We start from the raw sequence: 19,004 nt of genomic DNA on the forward strand, positions 1-19,004 counted from the left end.
GTTGCCTAATAGTCTTATTATTGTCTGTCTTATTATTGTCTAATAGTCTTATTATAGTCTTATTATTGTCTGTCTTATAATAGTCTTATTATTGTCTGTCTTATTATTGTCTAATCGTCTTATTATTGTCCAATAGTCTTATGATAGTCTTATTATTGTCTAATAGTCTTATAATAGTCTTATTATTGTCTAATAGTCTTATAATAGTCTTATTGTCTAATAGTCTTATTATTGTCTGTCTTATTATTGTCTAATAGTCTTATTCTTGTCTAATAGTCTTATAATAGTCTTATTATTGCCTAAGTCATATTATTTCCTAATAGTCTTATTATTGCTTAATAGTCTTATTATTGCCATTTTCATGACAATTGCTCACAACTGTAAGCCTAAATAAGTATATTTATTATTTTTGAACAAAAGATAAATGTTTCAAAAAGCGCCCCAATTTATTTTTAAACGCCCCTGGATTTCACTTAGTGGGGAAAAACTTGCCCCCTTAAAAAAATATGTAAATCTTTTACCCTGGGTGACACATTTTCTTAGTCGGATATAAATAGTTTTATTTAAGTCGCAGCTGGTTTGACTTGCTATTTGTGTTGGAATAAAGCTGGTCATCGTGAAATGTAACTTCTCTTTTTGGCCATCACATTACGTGGGAGAAACGAGAAGCAGAAAGCCTTCCCCCGGCGCTCGCCAGCAGCCGGTCAGCAGACGCCGGCCAGCAGCGACTAACCAAACAGTCTCGAAACAGGCGGCGAGCACGGAGAGAAACCCTGCTGGACCGAACACACCCAGCACTGGAACAGCTTAGAAGCACTTTATAACCAACAGGAACGTCACTCGCCACTTATCACTCACAGACAATGGTGCATTCAAATGCTCCTCAGGTGGTCCCATTCCCACAGTTGGGAAGATGAACTAGTATCTAAAGCGTCAAAGGCTGTAACTGAAACATATATAAACGTATAAACTACTCACAAACATATTGATAAATAACTTTGTATTTAATTTATTAAACGAGTGTAGAAATATTGTACATAAGAGAATCTCTCTAATATAACATAAATCCATTTAAATTTGAAACCTTCAATATAAAAGCACAGGATATTTTTCTTACATTTCTTGAAGAAGAGGTGATCGTGTGTCTTTCAAGCCGTCAGGGGTCACAGAAAATGACGTGGCGGCCCGGATTCGGCCCGCGGGCCTTGTGTTTGACACCTGAGAGCTAAAGCTTTACAATCTGTAATATGCAATGTAGTAAAAAAATACAATATTTCCATATAAGAGGCTTCAAGTAACATAACATGTAAGAACCTTACATACATGTTCACTACGAGTTCGATTCCACCAATGAAAATCAGGCTTCATGCTGTTAACATGTAAATAACAACTATGTACAGCTAGAGGAAAACAACTAGAGGAAAACATGATCTCAGTTCCATCAACACACAGAACAAACTATGTCCTCAGAGAAATACAAATCTTCTACTTCATTTGGTTTCTGTATATTTGTCATTGGAGAGCGACAACCTGGATTAAAAGAATTATGTCAGGCGTGTCAACAAGTCGTAACAATACATAGAATAGTATGTCAAAATACTCAGGCAGGAAGTAAATATCATGGTATAGTGTTAGAAAAATATGTGCCAGTGCACCCTTAACATGAACTGTTAAAGAGACGGCGCTCCCCTCTCTTAAAGAGACGGCGCTCCCCTCTCTTAAAGAGACGGCGCTCCCCTCTCTTAAAGAGACGGCGCTCCCCTCTCTTACAGAGACAGCGCTCCCCTCTCTTAAAGAGATATATATAGAAACAACACATGAATTAACCTTAAACACACATTCAAAGTAAATTATAAGAAATGGACACAGTTGTATTAAACTGTAAGATATATGACATAACATATTTCAGGGTGCTACACCAGCATGACCCGTCTGACAACAGAAGAATAAGATGACGACGTCATGCCGTTGATCCTCAGTTCTGGATCAGAACCACAACCCGGCTCTCAGTCTGTAACAGAAGAGGAACAACGGGACACGTCAGGAGGCCAGCAAGACCCCCGAATGCAAGTCCATGTGTCATGCTGTGTTGCAGGGGGGCACGACGAGACCCCCAGACCCCCAGTGTCTGCAGAGGGGCACGACGAGACCCCCAGACCCCCAGTGTCTGTAGGGGGGCACGACGAGACCCCCAGACCCCCAGAGTCTGTAGAGGGGCACAACGAGACCCCCAGACCCCCAGTGTTTGTAGAGGGGCACGACGAGACCCCCAGAAATCACCACCACTCCAGCTGGCGTCTACTTGATGGAACGGCGGTAGCGGGTCAGGGTTTAGTTACCTGAGGCCGTGGAGAACGAGGCTCCCAGCTGACTCCGCCTCCTCAGCAGCACCTCTTCTCTCTTCAGAGCCGCCATGTACTTGGAGTAGGACCACGACAACTGAGGGAGCATCACATCCGACGTGGTTAGAAGAGTTACACGCCGACAGGCCCGACAACTGCACTCAAACTGGACCCAAATCCTGAAGTTAAAAGTGTATTTATTACATAATACACACATCTGGCGAAAGGCGCAGACGTTTACCAGCAACCCGTGATGGACCGTCACACAGCAACAGAGTGTGGTGGTGGTGTCCGCAGTGGGAGGAGGTAGTTTAGTAAATAGAGGGTCGTGGTCTGAAAGGTTTGGGAACTCGAGTTTCTCATTGTTAGTCTGCGGTTGGAACCGATTTGGACTTCATCGCCGACGCTGGTCGTCACGGGAATCGCTGGATGAAACGTCATGACATCTGGCAAAAAATGTCCACTTGGACCCTAGAATTTTGTGTTTCCCGAGGTCACTGCGACCTTAAAGAGGACTTTATATCAACTTGTGGACAGTTGGACCTGAACGTCTCATATGAAGACGACATGCTGGAGTCATTTAATGCGGTTCCTTTTCTTATGTCTACACGCAACAGACTGCTCCTCACCGGCTGTGTGGGACTCAGCAGCACCGAGCTCTGTGCCCTCTGTACACTTCTTCCATCTTGTTCTTCTTCCTCATCATCCTCATCCTCCTCTTCAAGACCGGACTCCTGTCTCTCCAGCTCTTCCTGCACAAGAGGATGTCAGACTGACCGCTATAGCATCAGAGGTCGTGTCATCATATCTCTCAGTATGGACCGTTTTCTCACCTGAGCTCTCCTCCTCCTCTCCTCCTCCTCTTCCTCCTCTTCTCTCCTCTCTCTCCGTACTCTGGCTCGGTGTTTGACCCGTTTCTCCTGCAGCAGAGGGAGAAGCTGCTCCTCCTGGACGCTGCTGCTCAGCTCTTGAAACTCGGGCCACATCTTCAGCAATGCGCTGAACACCGACATCTATCCGGAGGAGAGGCGCACACACACATGCAGATACTGGAAAGACATACAACACACACACACACACACTACCTGTGCCTCTCTGAAGACGTAAGGCCCCAGCTCATGGCGTTTCTCCAGAACCTGCTGGGCCTGTTGGGGAGGGATGTCGATCTGCAGCGCCGGGGGCACGGAGGAGTCGATGAAGCAGGTGATGATGGTGGAGATCTTCTGCTGGACGGTGGCCTCGTCGCTGTGGGAGTGACAGAGGTCCTGCACGGGAAGAGAGGAGACATTCAAAATCGGATGGTGGGAACTATTCATATGTCCCAGGAATGTTCGGATCATCACTGAATTCTGTGTTTCTTACTATAAACAATGGGGCTTGTTGGAGCTATTTATTTTGATATTTGTATTTAGTTTTATTGTAAAGTAATATTGATTATTCAGGTTATATATTTTGATATGTTAGAGGAGCTTTTTTCTTTTTTTAGTTTAGTTCATTGTGATTGTTGTTTAAATATATTTAGTTTTAGGATTGGGTCACTGATTGCGTAACACTGGGCACCTGTGGTTATATGGAGGCGTGGGTAGCTTCAGGACCAGCATGCACCTGGGTGGCCTCTGGTTTTTTACCAGCAAACGGAAGGCAATGTCAACATTTTGTTTGTTCTTTTTATTTGTTTAGTAAATACATTATAAGAATAATGACATACTGAAATGGACATTACTTTCTTTCGGCTGCGTCAACTCCAAAAAAAACACGGTGTGTCGGCGGCCATTTGATTTGTAGTTTTATTTGATGTATTTGGACAAATGGCCTCTAGGGGGTGTTACAGGAGAGATGTGTGGATGTGGGTTGTACTCTTCTTACCGCTGTGCACCAATCAGGATTTAAATTGAATCTAATGACAGTTTGGGGCTCGTTTGCTTACGTTTCAAAATCCCTGTTAACCTCACGTAGCCCAAATGTAGGTGATCGGCTAAAGTCAGTGGTCATTTGGTTGCTCGTTTGAATATATGAGAGAAATACGAGGTATTTATGTCCTTAGGTACTTCTATGTAGAAGTCAAAGAAACAAGTTTTCAGCAGCCCTGAGGTTACGTGTAAATAAACATACCAAACACTTATTTAAGACACACAAAAAAACACTTAAAATTTCAGAAGCTCACACGTAATGCATACTGGCAACAAATGCCCCCTTAATTTCCTCTAATAATTATAATTTAATTGCATTTATTTTGTATTTGTTGCTTGTGTCCTTTCTGTATTGTCTGTACTACACAAAACAAATCAATAAATATAATTTTCAAGTAGTAGTAATTGTTAATAGTTGTTTAAAAAAAATTAGAACAATTAATAACCACAAAGAAATAAGAATAAAATGGAATACAATTGTCTGGTTTATGTTTTCGGTTAGATTTTTTAAAACAAAAAACAAAGAAAACTCTTTGGATCTGTAGACTGCTGCCTAGCAGATGTAAATAAACATTCCAAACACACATTTTAAGACACAAAAAAACCCACTTAAAATGGCAGAAGCTCACACGCAATGCATGCTGGGACATGTGTGAAATCCACCAGGAAAGGCGGCAAATATTTCCCTTCCCTATTCCATGAGTGTAACTGTTGGTCACACGTGGTCTCCTCCTCCACTGAGAGGCTGCTGGCGGTGATGTACCTTGTACCTCTGCACCTCCAGCCAGAAGAGCACATTGTTCTCCAGGAAGTCTCCTTTCAGAGAGACAAAGTGCCGGAACCGGAGACAGGTGGCCGGGTCGAGCAGGATCCGTCGGAACAGCAGGATCTCCTTGGAGGAACTCATCCACAAGCCTCCGGCCTGAGAGGGACACAGCAGTGAGGAGAGGAGGAGCCTCAGAGACACACATGAGGACCCACTGGGGCGTGACCGGGAGAACCGTGTGTGCACCGTGGCCGGAGTACAACCCGCACACAGAGGAATAATGGTAAATGGTTCTTTAAAAAGGTGTGTGGTTCTACGAAGAACCATCACCTACTGAAGGACCATTCTTTCATTTGAGGCATCATTATAGGTTCTTTGAAGGAAATGGTTCTTTAAAGTTCTTTGTGGAACCACAAATGGTGCCTTAAAGAACCATTTTTAAGGTTCTTTGGGACACCTTTGAAGAACTCATTAAGGAAATGGTTCTTTAAAGAACCGTGGTTTGAGAAGTTCTTTGTATAACCAGAAATGGTACCTTGAAGAAAAAATGTTGAAAGGTTCTTTGAACACTTTATTAGGTTATTTGAAGAACTCTTTTAGGAAATGGTTCTCTAAAGAACCCTGGTTGGAAAGGCTCTTTGTAGAACCAGAAACGGTGCCTTAAAGAACCATTTTTTGAAGGTTCTTCGAGACACCTTTATAGGTTCTTTGAAGAACTCTTTATGGTAATGGTTCTTTAAAGGACCCTGGTTTGAAAGGTTCTTTGTGGAACCAAAAATGGTTCTTCTATGGCATCGCTCTGAAGAACCATTTTCGATTCCAGGTGGCACATTCATGTTTCTGTGTACTCTGCCAGTGATGAGATAATGATCGTAAATAGTCATCGTCATGTATGGAAAACTCCTTCCTGTAATCATCCTGCTTGAAATGTTCACGTTTCGTCTCGCGTGTTTGAGAACAAACCGAGAGAACCGCGTGGGAAGGTTAGTAACGCTGATGCTTTAATCTTATTCATCCTGGATCTAATTTGGGAAATCTAACCACAAGGCCCGAAATGGTGTTTGACAAAGCCGCTGCTGGGAGCCAAGTCGTGAACTAAATCGCACATGCGTTCAGGCCAAGAAAGGCCTGAATGCTCTCGCTCCCTTTCAAAATATCCAGCCCCGCCCCCCCCCCCCCCCATTTCTCCTTACCTTCCAGGCTTCTCTCCTCGCTCTGCGTCGACGTTGTTGTGAGAGCCTGTCGGCTGCCTGGGGCTACCACACAGAAACGCACAGGTCAAAGGTCACCGCGTAAAAGTAGGATTAACCGACTGAGACACTCACCGCCTCTCAAACCCGCCTGCTGCTGCTCTTTGGCTGTAACTAAAGCTCCCTCTTCTCTTTTTACCCTTCACCTTGCCTTTATTATTATTTTATTCCCTCTGACCTTATTCACCCGATCGCCTCTCAGAGAGATCTTTGCCTCTCTGATGTCAACCGTCTTTTCCACCCGTCCGCGTAACGCTAAACGACGCCTACATCGGATTACTTAATGAGCGGATCTGTGTAACCAAACGACTAAACTCGATGACGTAATGAGGCGGCGGCGCAGGGAAATCCGCGGTTCATGCGTCGGCACCTGAAGAGGCCACCTGAGAGGCGTTCAGTGGCCTCTCGGAGAGCAGAGCCACTAACGCGCTCTTATCTCCCGCGCTCTCGAGGCCATTACGCAACAGGGATCTGTTGTTTTTATTGGGACCAGACGGATGTTTCAAAGAAAGCTGGGACGTCTACCAGAGAGCTATTCATTATTGATTAAACGCCGGGCCAAAAATAATAACTTGTTTGTGCAATCCCTTCTAAAAGTGAAGTTTAAGTAATGGGACTATTCCTTGGATGGGACCAGTACCTTCCTAACGTCTCCGCTGGTGTGCTGGCAGCTGCTCGGAGCCAAGAAACGGTCCGGCAAATAACCCTCGCTAAAAAAACACAACTTGTCTTTTGTAATAAGTCTGGTTTCTGTACGGATTACGTTGATTCGTGAGCTTTGAGAGCTGCCGGTAGACAGATTGTGTAAACTTGGGACGGAGCCAGTGTAGCTGTTGAATAGACAGATATGGGCGTGGCAACAATGTTATTATTTCAATCTTAAAAAGCATTTTTCCCCAATAGGAATAAACTATTTTCGTGTTCACCTTCGGTTCGTGTCTCATTCGCTCGGTGAACTCGGCCGTGGACAGGAACAGAGGCAGCCACTTTTTCTCAATGTGACTCCTGACGACGTCCTGGATCTCCCCGACGACGGCGTTCGAGAGACACTCGAGCTTCAGGCGCTCCAGACCACCCGCCAGACGCAATATCTACCCGGCAACAGCAAGAAAAGTCATTTACAGTAGAGGCAGATGGCGCTCTGTGTGTGTGTGTGTGATATGAATGTTAAAGATGTCTCACACAACATGAAAAACATATGAGGAATGACTCAGTAAAAATAACTGGCCGCAGTGGGAAACCCGGCTGAAAACTCTCCTCTCTTTCCTGACTCCTGCTGTGCTCTTCATCATTCCCACAATCCTCCGTTCCCTTCATCTCCCCCCCGTCTGCTCTCTGTCCTCATACATCGATCTGGCCATTTCTCCCTATTTATATCTCTTTTATATTTTCTCTCATCTCATTGTGCACGCACAAAGCCAAGTAGCGCTCACACACACACACACACAGGCTTCGTAAATTGGAAACAGTTGTGCCATTGGAGAGGGAGTCAGCAGATGAAAGGAGGCCAATCTGTGACGGGATGACTGAGTGATTGAAGGAGTGGAGGGCCAAAGCAGTAAAGCTGTCAGTCGCTCGACATCGCTCACGCAGACGAGAACCAACGGCGAGCTGCGAGAGCGGCGGCGGCCAGACCCGATCCAAAGAGTTAGAAGCACCAGAATTGGCATCTTCCCTCAAATGTTAGGATCATTATTTTGATGGGATTTATGAGACGAGAGAGAAAAATGACAACGGTCACGCTCCAGAAACAAAGTCACTTAAACAAGTAGACGGTACTAAATGTCTACGTCTTAATCCAGTGTGCCTTCAGGACAGTCAGGGTGGTGACATTACTTTCATCTTCGCGGTCAAAGCATTTCAGAACACGACCGTGAAAAGCAATTAGCGAGCTAGCGGTTAGCTTGAATGTTCAGAGCAATCTGTGTATTCTGAAACAGAGAAGTAAAAGTATAAATAAATGGTTTCAAATAGTCAGCGAAGAAGTAAATAGATGAAATAGATAAATAAGCATCGAGGTCAGCAGTCGAAATTAGCACGTTAGCTAGAAGCAACGAATGAACATTTGAAATAGTTGCCGTTAGCTGAGCGCAACGGCTAAATGGTTGACATAGCTCGTCATGTAAGAGTCAACGTCAGACTTTACTATGTAAAAGTCTTATAATGAGGGCCGAATCAGGTTCACCTGGTCCGGCCCCGAGAGATGCTGCTATAGGCTTATAGGCTGCTGGAGGACGCTCTAGGATACACTGAGCTCCTCTCCCCTCTAGGATACACTGAGCTCCTCTCCCCTCTAGGATACACTGAGCTCCTATCTCCTCTAGGATACACTGAGCTCCTCTCCCCTCTAGGATACACTGAGCACCTCTCTCCTCTAGGATACACTGAGCACCTCTCTCCTCTAGGATACACTGAGCTCCTCTCTCCTCTAGGATACACTGAGCACCTCTCTCCTCTAGGATACACTGAGCTCCTATCTCCTCTAGGATACACTGAGCTCCTCTCCTCTAGGATACACTGAGCTCCTCTCTCCTCTAGGATACACTGAGCTCCTCTCTCCTCTAGGATACACTGAGCACCTCTCCTCTAGGATACACTGAGCTCCTCTCCTCTAGGATACACTGAGCACCTCTCTCCTCTAGGATACACTGAGCTCCTCTCCTCTAGGATACACTGAGCACCTCTCTCCTCTAGGATACACTGAGCACCTCTCTCCTCTAGGATACACTGAGCACCTCTCTCCTCTAGGATACACTGAGCACCTATCTCCTCTAGGATACACTGAGCACCTCTCTCCTCTAGGATACACTGAGCACCTCTCCTCTAGGATACACTGAGCACCTCTCTCCTCTAGGATACACTGAGCACCTATCTCCTCTAGGATACACTGAGCACCTCTCTCCTCTAGGATACACTGAGCTCCTATCTCCTCTAGGATACACTGAGCTCCTATCTCCTCTAGGATACACTGAGCTCCTCTAGGATACACTGAGCTCCTATCTCCTCTTCTCTCTCTCCTTATGGATGAATTCTCATCTCTCCATCACACATGACTAACTGCTTCCTCCCCGAAGTCCTTGAGGCTTCACGTCTCGTAGTGATATTGGGCTGTATAAAATAAACTATTGAAAATGGTTGAATGCATCGGATGAATGGTGAATAGTGACAGTATTAAACCTTTTAAATAGTTCAGTGTAATATATAAATCGTTGACATCTTCTGCCGCAAGTGGTAGGACACTATACTAGAGGTCAATGGTTCTCAACCTTTGAGTTATCTACCCCCTGTGAAATATTCTACCCCCCGACCAGTGCAAAGCATTCTGGGTTGAAAAAAAAAAAGATATTACGCAGCATTTTGCATATAATATATACAATTCAGTTTATGAACCAACACTTATATTTTATTGAATAACTATTTTCAAAGGCCCCAGAGCCCAAATCACAGTCCATAAATGTCAGGAGAGAATTTGTCCTACTGTCATTGTTACCGGAGCCAGACTGTTTTTTGTCTTTCTGGATCCAAACCACACTTTCCTCCTCCTCCTCCTCCTCCTCTTTAACCCAAACCACGTCTCCTCTCAATCCCCGCTTCCCACCGACAGACTGTCAGAGCTGTCAGCGTGACATCTGCAGGATGCCGAGAAGGGAGATTGGGAATAGTGTGAGCGGCGCGCCGGCCTCTGTTTATCAAATCTGAATGTTGAGCCCCAGCTGGGGCTCACAAACCACCTCCGGATTGTCATGTCACGAGCCCCCCCCCGTCTCTAAAGCTTTCCCAGGAAGTTGACAACAATTCTATATCAAGATAAGATAGGGTTCTTACACATTTTGACCAATGGATTTCCAGGACTTTTCCAAGACTTTAAACCAAATGTCCATGACCAAACTGAAATCTCGGTATATACATGAAAAATTTCGAACATTTAGCTTATTGAAAGCGTACGCCGGCTTATATTTTGAGCGTCTTTCTTTAAAAAACATCTTAATTATTTTAACTCGGCGTGAATTTACATGTGATAACACATTTCCATGACTTTTCCATAACTTTTATGATTTAGGTTTTTTCCATGACTTTTCCAGGCCTGGAAATGAGCATTTTAAAATTCCATGACTTTTCCAGGTTTTCCATGACCGTACGAACCCTGATAAGATACGACTACACCAAAAAACGGGTTTCCCCAGATACCGGACGTACATCGTTCCGCTGCTCGGCTGTGGCCGGGCTGTCGGAGCCGAAGAAGTACTTCCCGCTGAGATATTTGGTCGCGATATGAGACGACCTGTCCCGTCTGGCGGCCTCGTCTTTGCGCGGCGTCCTCCTGTACTGCTCCAGATCCAGCCAGCACGTCAGATGGATGCTGAGCGGAAACACACGTCAAAAAACACTGTGTTAATCTATTTAATACACATGTGTGTCTATTTTCATTCTGCCTTGATTTAATGTGAATACGGTGCATATTTGAAACTCACGGTGTAATGTAAATGTAAAGTATGAATATATTTAAATAAGGGGAGGGGCTTACTGTACATCTGATAAGAGGACAACATGTCACACATAAATTAATGAATGCCCTTATGTGAAATATGATGCATGTGAAATGTCTTGGTTACACTGTGATATGTTCTCTTGTTTCTTTTATATACAGATTTGTTTAATACCTACTAGTATACTTTTCATGATATTCTAATATTTAGAGATAGGATATTTGAGTTTTCTTGCTGTGTAGCCATAATCAGCAATATTAAAAGAATAAAAGCTTTGCAATATTTCAGTTATATAATCCAGAATGCATGACATATTGTTTTTAATGCATACACAAATAAAGGACTTCATCACAATATTCTAATTTTCTGAGACAGTCCTGTATATACACATACACACACACATACAGTATCTATATATACACACATACAGTATATATATATATATACACATACACATATACATAAATAAACCTATATATATACATATATACATATATACACACACACATATACAGGACTGTCTCAGAAAATTAGAATATTGTGATAAAGTTCTTTATTTTCTGTAATGCAATTAAACAAACAAAAATGTCATGCATTCTGGATTCATTACAAATCAACTGAAATATTGCAAGCCTTTTATTCTTTTAATATTGCTGATTATGGCTTACAACTCTAAAATCCTATCTCATAAAATTTGAATATTTCCTCAGACCAAGTTAAAAAAAAGATTTATAACAGCAAAACAAAATCAAACATTTGAAAATGTGTTTCCAGGTGTTTCGAGTTAATTAGACGATTCAAGTGATTTGTTTAATACCCTACTAGTATACTTTTTCATGATATTCTAATATTTAGAGATAGGATATTTGAGTTTTCTTAAGCTGTAAGCCATAATCAGCAATATTAAAAGAATAAAAGGCTTGCAATATTTCAGTTGATTTGTAATGAGACAGTCCTGTATATATACAGACCCACATATACATAAATAAACATATATATAGATATATATACACACACATAAATAAACATATATATAGATATATATACACACACACATATATATATATACACACACAAATACATAAAAACACACATATACTGTATATATACACACACATATATAAATACACATATATATATACAGTATATATATATATACACATACATATACACACACAATCCATTGTTAACTTTTTATTATACTGTTGTGTATTGTGTCCTTGAGCAAGATACTTAACCTTGAGTTTCTCCCTTAGCTGTGTCCACGGTGTATAAATGTAAAGTGTTACCTAAAGAAGCACTATATAAATTAAATGGATTATTATTATTGTCAGCTGTAGACTATAATGTATTGTAGTTTATTACTACTGATCTTTGGCATGAACTTTTCCTCCAGGACACTCAGACGATGGAAATCAGCCTAGTGGCCGTAATTGGGTTCATTTACATTTTAATTTAAAGCGTTCATCAAGGTTCACCGTCCCTCTCCAACCAATATAAACGTGAAAGCCGCTCACCTGGCGTCCAGAGTCTGCAGGAAGGACATAAAGTGGCCGATCTCGTGGCGGTGGCGCAGCAAGGAACCCAGACGGTAGCCTTGGTAGACCGGAGACACCCTGGACCAGGAGCCCGGCGCCCGGCGGCCCTTTGAGAAGGGCGAGGACGGCGAGATGCTAGAGGGCGTGGACCCGCACTGCTCCACCTGCAGAGGAGGCGCAGCGGCAGGAGGAGGTGCGAAACAAAGTGACTGAGAGGAAGAAAGAGTAAACAAATATCCTGTATACATCTCTTAACTGTGATATGTGCCTCTTAAAGTCACTGCAGTATGACATCATTACCGTTTAGGCCATAAACTCTGGTTTGAGGATATTTTCTCATTATCTGTTTTTAGCTCACTTATCAATAAGCTTATTGGCTATTATCTGAGATATTCTATAAATCTGTGTGAACACTGATGGAGGCTGACTGACCCGTTTCAGCCGGCGCTTCGATTCCTCGTACAGACTCTGGAGTTCCCTGTACTCCTGACTGTCGATGCAGCGCACCTCCTCCTGCACACACACCTGGACGCACACGCAAACACATTACGCCGATTAGAGCTGAATTATAATTAGTTATAATTTTCTCACATTTGTAGATGTGAGTTGCTCCATCTCTTGGTTTTTTTGCATTATGGGACAATTATTACATGAGGTTGTTTTACACTAGCGTTCAAAAGTTTGGAGTCACTTAGAAATGTTGTTATTTATAAGCAGTTATTTTGCAATGAGGATTACATTAAATTAATCATAAATACACAATATATATTGTTAATGTGGTAAATAGTTATTTACCACATTAACAATGTATAGAGTGTATTCCTGATTTTTAAATTGTATTTATTTTGTTATAATAATTTTAATAACAATTTATTTATATAATTTTATTTATTTATTATTAGTTTATTTATTTATAATAATGTAATTCTCTGGTTGTTAATAAAATCTCTACATAGGTGTATAGAGGCCCATCTAATGGTACATTGTGTTATCGCCTTAGAAGACTAACAGAGGGGTAGAAAACCCTTGAAACCCCTTTTAAGTGAGCGCAGCTGAAAACAGTTATGCTGGTGAGAGAAGCTATGAAACTGGCCTTCCTTTGAGCGGAAAAGCTTGAAGAACAACATATTTCAAATAAAAATAATTATTTCTAACTTTGTCAATGTCTTGACTATATTTTCAATTAATTTTGAAATTCATTTAAATAAATAAAAGTGTAGAAAACACATTTTCTTGGTGACCCCAAACTTTTGAACAGTACTGTGCAAATAATAGACCAAACTAAAATATATCTTCCTTTGATCAAGGCTGAAAATATCGATAGAAATGATCATTATTTGCAGCCTTAAATCCAATCAGGAAGGCAGGAAACCGTCACCATAATATTCATATCATCATCGTTATTAGCCGCTCCTTCCAGATCCAATGGAGGTGACCTAAACGCCGCTTACCTTCCTGAAGGACTCCCTCTCCCTGCCGAGCAGCAGCGTCCACGGCTCCAGCAGGATGCTCAGCGAGAGCTCCTCCACCTCGTCAAACAGCTCCTCGAACGCGGGCGTCAGCTGGTCGTACACCTCCCTTCTGACCTCCTCGCCGACGCCGACGCTCCTCCTGGCACAGCCGGAGAGGTAGGTGGAGTAGAGGAGCTGAGGGAGGAGAGGAAACATCCATCACTTCCATCGTCCATGTCAGTCCTCTGGGGAACTGAAGGTCGACTCGGGGAAAATAGATTTTATTGTGAGCTTTTATTCTGGACCGGACCGGCCCAGCCGGAGCCAGACAGGGCGGTTCTGGGTGGTTCTGGGAGGACCGGCGTGGAGCTGGGGGGGTCCGACTCACTTATTTTTATGGGCGCTTAAACTAAAGAGGGCAGAGAGGAGAGCAGGAGTGATAGGCCAAGAGAGCAAGTGTGTGTTTGTGTGTGTGCACGAGTGTCTGTGTATGTGTGGGGGTGAGTGTGTGTCTGTGTGTGACTGACTGTGAGTGTGTGTGAGAGTGTGACTGAGTGTGTGTGTGTGTGTGTGTGTGTCCGTCTGTCTGTCTGTCTGTGTGTGTGTGTGACCGACTGTGAGTGAGTGTGTGTGTGTGAGTGAGTGTGTCCGTCTGTCTGTGTGAGTGTGTGTGTGAGTGTGTGTGAGTGTGTGTGTCCTTTGCATTTTATTACACTTCAATTTATCGTGATTCGTGATTTTTCCTGGCGTCGACACGACACACTTTATATTTATATTGTAAAAAAGTTAAATAAATAAAATGTGGAATCTTCCCAAATTCTTCCTTCTCCTCTACTGAAAATTGTATAAAATGTAAATGCTCTGCGTGGTGATGGTGTTAAATAGCTGACATCAGCAGAGGTCCTTAGCACATACAAGGACTTTCCATATACTGTGCTTAAAAACACACACACACACCGCTGACCTGGGCCTCTCTCTGGACCCGGTAGGGGTCCAGGCCGCCCTGGTAGAACAGCTCGTGGTAGTGCTGCAGGTCGGTCCAGAGGTTCACTGCATTCTCCCACAGCTGGGACAGAACATAAGAACCTCAGTAACCGTCGTTATGGACACTAAATAAAAAGTTATTGCCCCCACAGTATGATCATAACTCAGTATTATTATCATGAATGTGGTGGGTGATCCAGTAGCCGCTGTGGTACCGGGTCTCCAGACTGTTCACAGAAGGTCGTGAAGTACAAGCCGGCGCACGAGTCGACACACAGAGCCTGCAGCATCTTCTCCGTTCTTCTTCTGCCCGGCAACAGACTTCTGCTCGAATGGAACTGAAACACACCAGAGAACACCTTTAATACAATCCACTCTGTAAAAATGAAGAAAAAACATCATGAAACGATGGCTGCAGGGATTTTGTTTTAAGTTACTGTTTTGTCACTACAATGTGAAACGTGAATTATTACCATAACAATCCCAGAGTGTCCGAGGTCCAACACCCTAAAGCGCTCAATGTATGACGGGAAAAAAACAGTGAAATGCAACAAATCCTCAGTTTGGAAATGTATATTTGGCTTTTTACAGGGTTCAGACACGTGTCGACCAATGGGTGTCCAGGACTTTAAACCATATTTCCAGGACCAAACATGTTGTGAAATCTCGGTGTATACACAACATTTTTTGAAAATGTCGTATTTAAACTAACAATGACAATTCAAAAGCATAGAGTAAATGACACAAATGAATGAGAGACAATAGTTTATTTAAAAGAATAAACATGTTTGTCTTTTCAGTTACGGTGCGTTCACTTTTTCACACATTTTGCGCTGCGAGTATTGAGAGCGTATGCCGGCTTATATTTTGAGCGTCATCCTTTTAAAAGCATATTCATATTTAAAACTCAGCGTAAATGCAAACATGTATATAAAAAATGTCCATGACTTTTACCAAAAAAAATTCTCTTTCCCAGGACCTTTCCGGACCTTGAAATAACCATTTAAAGTCCTAATTCCAGGAATTTTCCAGGTTTTCCATGACCGTACGAACCCTGATTTTAACCTTAATACATCACTTGGAGTACAATTAACCTTATTGTCCACTGATCGACTAACGCATTAATCAACTAATTGTGTCGGTTCCTTTTAAAACATATAGAAGAGAACATGCTTTTGAGGAAAGGACAATTAACTGCAGGCCAGGCTGTGATACCACCTGCAGCCACTAGGAAATACAAGCTGGTCAACCCAAAGAGCTCCAGGTCACACGTTCAGAGGATTCTATTCTCATGGATTCCCATCCGAACGCTCCTCCTACCTGTGTGTGGTCCGCATGGGGGTGCTGGGGCCGCCAGGTGTCAGACCAGAGGGCCTTCGACCGATGGGGGGTCTGCGTGTCGGACTGAGACCGGGAACACCACTCAGTCCACAGCTCTGGCTGAAGGGAGTCATCGCGGTCTTCATGAACCCAGCGAGACGTCCAGAACCGAGGAACCCTGTCAAGGAAGAGAGTAAGTAGCTATACATACACACAAATATATATCCATATCTCTATTTATACATATATATACATACGTATATGTATATACATATATATATATATATTATATATTTTTATATATATGTATATACACATACATATATATATACACATACATATATTTTTATATATACATCTGTATATACACATATATATATATATATACATATACATATATACACATATATATATCTGTGTATATATATATACACATATTTATAAATATACACTACTGGTCAAAAGTTTGAGAACATCTCCATTTTTCGAGAGGAAAGATCTACTGTTTTAAAGGTTATGATGGTCCATCTCTCTTGTTAATTGCCTTTTTCTTGGCATTATAATAACAATATTAATTTAAACTATTATAGCACTTTTCTAGATGCACAAAGACATATATATATATATATACACATTTATATTGGGGATTTTTGGCATATTGTGGATATAACTCACAGTATCTGACAAGCAAATGAAAAGTACCAAGTCAAATATGTATGAATACTAAATGTATATATTTAACAGCACAAAACACACAAAGTCAGTATTCCTGATAAACATCAGGGAACATGAAGCTCACCAGTAGTGGAGCAGGGACTCGGTGAGGGAGGGCTGGACTGAGAGCAGTTTCTCCTCCGTCCAGCAGGGGGAGGTAGTGAGCCCAAGTCTGAAGAGCAGCTCCACATTGAGGCTGCTGCGGCTGCTGCTCCGCAGGTACCGGCTCCTCATCAGGACCAAATACCTGACGAAAAGGTATCGCGGTGTTTAGTCTAACATGTGGAGGCCTTTGTCTCCACGTAACCAGATCAAACGAGCGAGTCGCATCGTGTTTACCTGCTCTTCCGCTCCCAGTTCTGTGCGGCCTTCAGCCTCGCGATGTCCATCCAGAGATTGAGCAGTCTCTCTCCTGGAGTCCCTCGCAAGAAGTCCTTGAACTCATCCAAGCCCGGTCCGTTGTCCGGGTCCTTGAACTCATCCGAGCCCGGTCCGTCGTCCGGGTCCTTGAACTCATCCGAGCCCGGTCCGTCGTCCGAGTCCTTGAACTCATCCGAGCCCGGTCCGTCGTCCGAGTCCTTGAACTCATCCGAGCCCGGTCCGTTGTCCGGGTCCTTGAACTCATCCGAGCCCGGTCCGTTGTCCGAGTTGTCGAGGGTATCTTTCTGGTCGGCGCCTCCGCTCCCCGCTCTCCCGTTCTTCTGAAACCACTCCATCTTCTCCTCCTCCCCACTGCGCCTCTTGCCCTCTCGGACCTCCTCTTTCTTCCCTCCTGACCCGTTGGCCCGGTTCTGACCCTCCATCGCGTACAGGGCCCGGTTCAGCGCCTGCGTGACCACTCTGACCGCCAGCTCCTCCAGCTGCTGCGGTCCGGGAGCCTCGCGTCGCCCCTCCGCTTGCGGACTCCGGGGTTTCTCGCGCTCGAGGTCGGCGGGGCAGGACGCCGAAGAGGAAAAGCCACGCGGCGGGTTCCCGTGCTCAGAACAGCTGGAGGAACATCTGGACGACTCACTGGATGTTGTGTTGACATGTAGACGTGGAACATTGTGCATCCCCAGAGAGCCTGAACGGCACGGAAAAAGAGAGAGCATACGCAAACGTACGAGACTGCATATAAATACAATAAACATACATGTGGAAATATGAAATTCACCATTAATATACCTCGTTTTGCAGACTCGCTCCCCTGAGAATGAGAGCACCGTCGGCCCGTCGGTGTTTTGATATTCTCCTCATCAAAGTGGGAGGGAAAGCGCAGCTGTGGGGCTGAGCGGGCGGGTCGACCCGCACCGCCTCTCCTCCTCTGGAACAGCAGCTTACATAACCTGAGGAAGACATAATAATAATAATAATAATAATAACTTTATTTATATAGCACCTTTACAAAGTGCTCTACAGAGAGGCAAGGCTAAACAAATATAATGGTAAGACACAAATATCAAATAAAATAAAAAATATCTAAAAAAATAGATAATTTAAAAATAAAATTTAAATAGAAAATAAAAAACAGACAAACTAAATTAGGGGAACCAAAGATCTGCATAAAAGGACCTTTTTAGGTTCTTTGAAGAACTATTTAAGGAAATGGTTCTTCAAAGAACCCTGGTTTGAAAGGTTCTTTGTGTAACCAGAAATGGTGCCTTAAAGAACCATTGTTTATAGGTTCTTTGAGACACCTTTATAGGTTCTTTGAACACATTTATAGGTTCTTTTAACCTATGAATGTGTATAAATGATACGCTACCAGAATATAGTCTTTTAACTCGTATTGTTCAACTATTTTTCATAGAACAGAGAAGGCAGCGAGAAAGAAAGTGATCACATCATGAGAACGTGTTCAGTTCTACTCGTTCAATGATGTGATCACTTTCTTTCTTGCTGCCTTCTCTGTTCTCTGAAAAATCCTTTAGTAATAACATAGTAATAAGCATGTGTTGTATGTATGTGTGTGTGTGTGTACAGGTTGTACCTGTATTCATTGTAGCAGTCACTGTGGAGGAAGAAGGGAAGTCTCTCTCTCGTGATCCACTGGATTCCTTGTTCTCTGTGCAGGCGCTGCAGAGATCAATGAGACAGTCAACCATTTCTGGTTCATCTTCAGACCAGGATCTTTAAAGAACCATTTCCTGGAACGTGTTCAGTCTTCAACAATGGTTCTTACAATTTCTGGTTCCATTAAAGAACCATTTCCTTAAATAGTTCCTCAAAGAACCTATAAAAGGTGTCTAACAGAACCTTCAAC

At 43.1% G+C, this 19,004-nt stretch overlaps 1 protein-coding gene across 1 annotated transcript; it reads right to left on the reverse strand.

Moving 5' to 3' along the window:
* Window positions 1-985: 985 nt before the first annotated feature.
* LOC130206604 (regulator of G-protein signaling 22) lies at window positions 986-17,953 on the reverse strand. Its single transcript, XM_056434650.1, has 18 exons — window positions 17,927-17,953; window positions 17,102-17,825; window positions 16,848-17,009; window positions 16,049-16,226; window positions 14,944-15,066; window positions 14,709-14,810; window positions 13,745-13,939; window positions 12,726-12,818; window positions 12,273-12,457; window positions 10,466-10,628; window positions 7,195-7,359; window positions 6,212-6,274; window positions 5,016-5,174; window positions 3,428-3,607; window positions 3,176-3,355; window positions 2,972-3,094; window positions 2,340-2,439; window positions 986-2,011 (listed from the first exon to the last, which is right to left on the reverse strand). The coding sequence occupies exons 2-18, from the start codon at window positions 17,812-17,814 to the stop codon at window positions 2,007-2,009; spliced, it is 2,889 nt and encodes a 962-aa protein (XP_056290625.1). The 5' UTR covers window positions 17,815-17,825; window positions 17,927-17,953; the 3' UTR covers window positions 986-2,006.
* Window positions 17,954-19,004: the final 1,051 nt, after the last annotated feature.

This window comes from Pseudoliparis swirei, chromosome 16 (assembly GCF_029220125.1).
Source record: "Pseudoliparis swirei isolate HS2019 ecotype Mariana Trench chromosome 16, NWPU_hadal_v1, whole genome shotgun sequence".
NCBI lineage: Eukaryota > Metazoa > Chordata > Actinopteri > Perciformes > Liparidae > Pseudoliparis > Pseudoliparis swirei.